At 38.8% G+C, this 6873-nt stretch overlaps 1 protein-coding gene across 1 annotated transcript; it reads right to left on the reverse strand.

The window, feature by feature from the left end:
- Nucleotides 1-3075: 3075 nt before the first annotated feature.
- LOC133286095 (uncharacterized) lies at nucleotides 3076-4210 on the reverse strand. Its single transcript, XM_061483441.1, has 3 exons — nucleotides 4124-4210; nucleotides 3452-3687; nucleotides 3076-3352 (listed from the first exon to the last, which is right to left on the reverse strand). Exons 1-3 carry the CDS (start codon nucleotides 4208-4210, stop codon nucleotides 3076-3078), a joined length of 600 nt encoding a protein of 199 aa, XP_061339425.1.
- Between the last annotated feature and the right edge of the window lie 2663 nt (nucleotides 4211-6873).

Here is a 6873-nt window from a genome sequence, read left to right on the forward strand (position 1 = left end):
AGCTGAAAATTCAACTGTTCAGAATACCCCCAATATGGGTATCAAACTTCATCAAATCTTGTGCTTACATTATTTATGATATTCATATCATTAGGATATCTCTCTAACTTAAATTCACTGTACTGAAACTATTCTAAAGTCTATTACTGCGTCAGCAGTCAAATAAACAGCAGATGAAAATTCACCTGACTGGAATACCCTCAATATGGGTATCCAAATTCTTAGAATTTTATTCTCATTCTATTTATGACCATAAGGTCCTCATCATAACCCTCTAATTTAAAAATCATGTAATTAGGGTTATTATATTCACCACGCCTTTTAAAAAGATTTTGTCCTCAAAATGGGATCATATCTGATATCAAAATCGAGATATCGCCGGAGAATATCATCCTCCCGCTCCCATGTGGCGTCCTCAGGTGTCAATCCTTCCCTTTGAATCTTGATCATAGGAATGACTTTATTTTGAAGCTGTTTCTCATCTCGAGCAAGAACCTTAGAAGGACCCATAACGAACTTCAAATCCTTCTTAACCTTTATGTCATCAGGTTGTATAATGTGTGAATCATCAGATATATATCTGCGAAGCTGAATCACATGGAAGACGTCATGTAGATTTGCCAAGTTGGGAGGTAGATCAAGTTGATAAGCCACAGGTCCGACCCTCTTTATTATCTTGTAGGGCCTAATGAACCATGGACTCAACTTTCTCACTTCCAAAGCACGCCCAACACCTGTAGTGGGTGATAATTGGATGAATTACATGATCCCCTTCAGATAACTCAAGGGGTCTGTGCTTGGCATCATAGTAACTCTTCTAACGGCTTTGGGCTTTCTTCAGCTGATCTCTGATCATCTCAATCTGCTATGCAGTCTCTTGGACCAAGTCTGGCCCCAATAACTGTCTTTCTCCAATCTCCGTCCAACAAGTAGGTGTTGTACACCTACGGCCATACAAGGCCTCATATGGAGCCATGCCTAAACTGGCATGATAATTGTTGTTGTAGGAGAACTCAACCAGTGGCAGGTACTTGTCCCAAGCATTACCCTGCTCAAGCACACATGCTCTCAACATGTCCTCAAGTGTCTGATTGGTCTTCTCTGTCTGACCATCTGTCTGTGGGTGATATGCACTCAATCTCAATTGAGTACCAAAAGCTTCATGTAACGCTTCCTAGAAGCGTGAAGTAAACTTCGGATCCCGATCCCTGATTATGCTTTTGGGAATGCCATGAAGCTTTACAATCTCTCTGACATATAGTTTGGCTAGCTGCTCTGTGGAGAAAGTCGTCTTGACTGGAATAAAGTGGGCGGATTTAGTCAATCTATCAACCACAACCCATATAGAATAAAATCCAGCCTGGCTTCTCGATAATCCAACAACAAAGTCCATGGATATACTCTTCCACTTCCACTCCAGAATCGCTAATGGCTGTAACAAACCCGAAGGCTTCTGATGCACAATTTTTACCTTCTGACAAATAAGGCACTTATTCATATAATGAGCTATGTCTTTCTTCATCCCAGACCACCAAAAATTCCGCTTCAAATCTTGTTACATCTTGGTTGCACATGGGTGGATGGTGTACTTACCCATATGACCCTCTGTTAACACTTCTTCAACCATTGGGTCCCTTCGGAACAATTAACCGTTTTTTGTACTATTTCACATTAGAAGTATCCGTGAATACAAACTCTTGCCCTTTCATCCCTTGAATTTCTTTATCAAGCAACTGGGCTGCTTTAACTCTTTCCACAAGTGAATTTAGGACCTCAACTGCAGTCATAAAATACGAAGTCTCAAGTGGTGTCATAGAATTTCTCAAATCCCTGAACTTCTCAATCAATTCATACTCTGCAATCATCATGCTAGCCACACTCGTAGTCTTTCTGCTCAAAGCATCAGCCACCACATTGGCCTTTCCAGGGTGATACTGAAGGTCAAACTCATAATCCTTCAGAAATTTTATCCATCTCCTTTGCCTCATATTTAGCTCTTTTTGATCGAACAAGTACTTCAAGCTTTTGTGGACACTATAAACGGTGAAATGCCGCCATATCTTCAAGGCAAAAACCACAGCTGCTAACTTAAGATCATGAGTAGGGTAGTTCTCTTCATGGGGTCTCAACTGTTTAGAAGCATAGGCCACTACCTTTCGCTCCTGCATCAACACGCACCCTAATCCATACTTAGATGCATCACAATAGATCTCAAATCTCTCTTCTGGGTCAGGAAGAATCAAAACTGGTGTGATAGTCAATTTATCCTTCAATTCTTGAAAACTCATATCACACCCAAGGGTCCATGCAAATGGCACCCCCTTTCGGGTTAATCTAGTCAATGGTAAAGCCATCCTAGAGAATCTATTGATAAATTTCCTGTAATATCCTGCTAAACCTAGAAAACTCCGGACTATGTAATACTCTTGGGTCTTTGCTAATCTAAAATTGTTTCTATCTTGCTTGGATCAACAGCTACTCCGTCAGAGGAAATGATGTGACCCAGAAACTGAATCTCAGACAACCAGAAATCATACTTGGATAGTTTCATATACAATTGATGCTCTCTCAAAATCTGTAAAACTATCCTCAGATGCTTTGCATGCTCTTCTTTGTTCTTGGAGTAGATCATAATATCATCAATGCAGACCACAAAAAATTGATTTAAGTAACGTTTGAAGATCCGGTTCATACTCATGAACACCACTGGGACATTTGTAAGCCCAAATGGAATCACTAGATACTCATAGTGCCCATATCTATATCGGAAAGCTGTCTTTGGAATATCTTCTGCTTTTACCCTGATCTAATGATATCCGGAACGAAGATCAATCTTCGAAAATACTGAAGCACCTTTAAGTTGATCCAAAAAATCATCATTGCGAGTATGGGGTACTTGTTCTTCACAGTCACCTTGTTCAATTGCCGGTAATCTGTGCACAACCTCATAGTTCCATCCTTCTTCTTCACAAAGATAACTTGTGCTCCCCAAGGAGACACATTAGGTCTAATGAAATTCTTGCTGGATAGATCTTCAATGTTCTTCTTCAACTCTACAAGTTCCACTGGTGACATCTAGTATGAAGCCAAAGAGATATGCCTCACATCAGGCACTAGGTCAATGGAGAATTCAATCTCCCTTTCTGGTGGAAACTGTGGGATCTCTTCTGGAAATACATCCTCAAAGTCACATACAATCAGGATACTAGAAGTTGGCTCCTTGGAGACACCAATCAATCCTCCTAACATGATATATCCTGCATCTCCCGTATTTAGAACCTTAATCATCTGCAACACTGATAAATATGGGGAGTCCTTCTTCTCATTCTTAGCAGAGAAATAATTCTTCATACTACAACAATCAATCATAACTCCATGTCTGACTAGTCAATCCATGCCTAGAATGATGTGCAGATTCATACCCTCAAGTACAATCAGATCAACCACATACTTTTTCTCTTCATAACTGAACTTGACTTCCTTACACATCAAAGAAGTGGAAACCAAGTCTCCTGTGGCAGTCTTCACTACCATAGGAGGCGTAAATGCATACATAGGTAAGTTCAAACCATTCGCAACAAAACCCAAAATAAAGGAGTGGGTGGCTCCTGAGTTAAATAATGCATCAAAATCATGGCCATCCATGGAAATGGTACTTCGGATTAGATTTGGAGACTTCTCTACTTCCTGCTAGGTGACAACATAAACTCGTGCAATTGGAGGTACTAGATTGCTCAGTAATGGAAGTCAGAATAGCCTGCATCGAAACAGCCTGAATAGCCGCAACCTGTCCCATTTTCCTCGGGCACTCTTTAGCAAAATGTCATGCTTGACCAAAATTGTAGCATAAATTTTGCCCAATTTGGCAGACACCATAATGAGACCTCTCACTCTTAGCACAAGTAGGAGTCTTCCCATTCCCAGTTCTTCCATTTTCCTTCTTAAAGTTCTCATTCCTCTTAGACTTGTCTCCATTTTGTTTCACGTGCAAGCCCTTGCTCTTCCCGTTCCAGGGAGTACTCTTCCTATGGAGACTCTTGCCTGCAGTATCCTTACCACGTGTCCTATAATACTCCTGTATGTCCTACTGTGGTGGTGGTGGTGGTGGAGGTCCTGCTCAAACCTCAGCCAATAATAGTCTCATCATCTTCACGTTCACCATTCTGTTCTGAGCCACGAGATCCTCACTGGTCTTCCTCATGTACTCCATGTCTCTCTCTCTGGCCTCAACCAACCTCTATAGATCAGCTTCCCTAGCAGTATTCAAGGTCTGCTGAAGAACTGCTAGAACAGCTGCTACGGGATCCGGTGTTGGATCCTCAACTACCCGACGGGTCCTCCTTTGAGGAGCCATGATAATTGCACACAACTACACCCGGAATGAGTTAGCTACGCTCATACAAGTGATGACATATGCATTATCAAAGCACTCAAGGAAACACTATATAGGTAGTTAACACTTAAGCAATAAATCAGTGAACGTCCCGGTGAAACTGCTCTGATACCATAAATATAACACCTCGTAGTACTCCAGTTATTAACATACATGATATTTAGCATACACATCAGAAGACTTATTTTAAAAGAATAATAAAATATCTTACAAAAATTACGAAGAAACTTTTTCCAAAACATTTTATGAAGACATTTCTAAAAACGTTCACGTGAGATACTGCGAAAGCTTAAATCTAAAACATACATCTACTAATCAAGTGTCAAGCTCTCTAGACAAACCTAGAGCAATTATCATTTACATCATTAATACAAAATCACTTAATGGTTCCACATTTCATTCTTACATGCCAATAATATGCCCATTACAAGTCTAGACCAATTATTACTTAATTACGTATTTTAGTGCATTATGAAGTTTTCACTTATTACACAATCAATCATGTAGTTTTAGCACTTTACATAATCTTAGAATCACACTCTAGGATCACAAGGATAAATTATATTATTTTCAACTCATCCAAGCCAGATATATAATTATTATAAGTTACTAAGGGTTCCCATAAGTCCACTTAGCCTAAATATCACTTTTACGTTTTTTTGCATAACTGTACATGCTTCTGTTTTTTAGTCACTGTGCGCAACTCGCTTGTTATAAAATTATCATATTTTAGTATGTTAATCTAGACACAATTAAATTTCCAAAAAGGTATCACATGCCTCATTTAGAGTTTTCTAGCTTCGGTTATCACCATTTGAAGTTGGACAAAACAAAGCGGCTTCCCAACTCCGAATAGAGCCCTAAACATCATTTACCATTTTTGTGATTCTGAGAAATTTACTAAACCAATTTCTCTAAAATTTTTATTTATGTAACTAGACATCTTCATCTTTAATTAGACATATTATTAGCCTAATTTTAGTAATAACATAGGGAGAAAATATTCATGGAAGTTGCAGCCATATACAGCCCCTGCACATGGCCTCCCAGGGCAGTCTCCACTCAATCGAACCTACAGAATGCTATACATCTTCAAATGGTACCAAACTTTGATAACATATAGCTAACATCTCCAGCTTCAAAATGATATAAGGAACATCTCTATAGGACCTTTGTGGAGGGAGATATTCCCTCCCCAAGTTAGCCTAAAAACTGGTCATTTAACCCTAAGTGGGTTTAATTATCAAATCTTAATTACCTATGGTTAGCAACTCTAAGTCACTTTAATTCTTATATTTTTTTCATTGAATCCACACAAAGATCCAAAGGTTGCACCTTTACACATCAAATCAACCATTTCTTAGTTCAAAACTCACACACCTTCAAGAACAATCATCAAAACCTTTTCCTTTTAAAAAATTTCAGCAACATACACCCCACCCATACACAAAATCATGGCATAAGGGGGAGAAAAGGAAGCCTTTTTGGGTCATCTTTTCCCAAGGTGAAGCTTACATCTTCAAGTTCACACCTTTAGCCCCAAGCTCCACCTTTTACCACCAAGAATGCTCCTTTAAACAAGAAGACACCTTCAAGAACATGCTCAAGAGTTAGAGCTCATGAACACAAGAGAAAAAGATGATATTTTTCAAGAAAGTTTAAAAACACTTACACTAGAACTCAAGAGAATTAAGCAAGGATGTGTTGTTCTTCAAGAGAACTCAAGAACACAACTCTATGGTCCTTGAACTCCCGAAAACCATGGTTGTATGGTGGTGTGAGGAACTCAAAAATTTGATCCACACCATGAAAATGGTATTGTTGTGAAGAGGAGAGTGAGGGGAACAAGTTTGGTGAAGGAGATTTGGTGATTTTGTAAGGTTTTGGAGATGAAATCTTAGAGAGAGATGAGAGCAAAGTTTGAAATTTGCATTTTAGAGAGAGAAAAAAGAAGGGGGGCTGATTCAGAATGAGGGAAAAGGGAAAGGGTTCCCTAATTAGGGGTGCCATGTCACTTTAGTGACTTTTGTCCTTTAGTGAGACCCGGTATAATTTTTATCTGAACCGTCGTCAAATTTTTACCCGAAAACCCCCCAAGACTCTAAATTTAAGTATGTAACATTAATTTTGTCTAATTATCATGTTCATAACTTAAAAATTTGATTAGTAGATCACAGATCCACTAACAGTTGTTTAATTGCACTGTCGTCTTTACCGGTGTTCTCAATTGAACCCGAATTTCATAATCTTCTTAGCTTTAACATTATTGGTCTAATTATGACTTGTTAGGCATATATTGGTCTTTATTTCCATTTTATCATCTTTTTTCCGTTCTGGGATTCTACCGGCTACTTCTACAGCAGTACAAAATACCCGACAAAAGTGACTTTTCCAAAATATCCCATTATGGGCATCAAACTTCATCAAATCATATTCTAACCTCATTAATGATGTTTATATTATTAGATTAGCTCTCTAAC

This window comes from Gastrolobium bilobum, unplaced genomic scaffold, assembly GCF_033153095.1.
Source record: "Gastrolobium bilobum isolate Gb01-03AN ecotype WA unplaced genomic scaffold, APGP_CSIRO_Gbil_v1 utg49131, whole genome shotgun sequence".
Lineage (NCBI taxonomy): Eukaryota > Viridiplantae > Streptophyta > Magnoliopsida > Fabales > Fabaceae > Gastrolobium > Gastrolobium bilobum.

Bases quoted from the DNA above. Each gene is read 5' to 3' on its own strand.
- LOC133286095 (XM_061483441.1), bottom strand. From the start codon at position 4,210: ATGGAGTACATGAGGAAGACCAGTGAGGATCTCGTGGCTCAGAACAGA. The intron at 3,688-4,123 runs GTTTGAGCAGGA...GTCACCTAGCAG, and splicing joins TGAGACTATTATTGGCTGAG to GAAGTAGAGAAGTCTCCAAA. The intron at 3,353-3,451 runs GTATGTGGTTGA...TGATTGTTGTAG, and splicing joins TTCAGTTATGAAGAGAAAAA to TATGAAGAATTATTTCTCTG.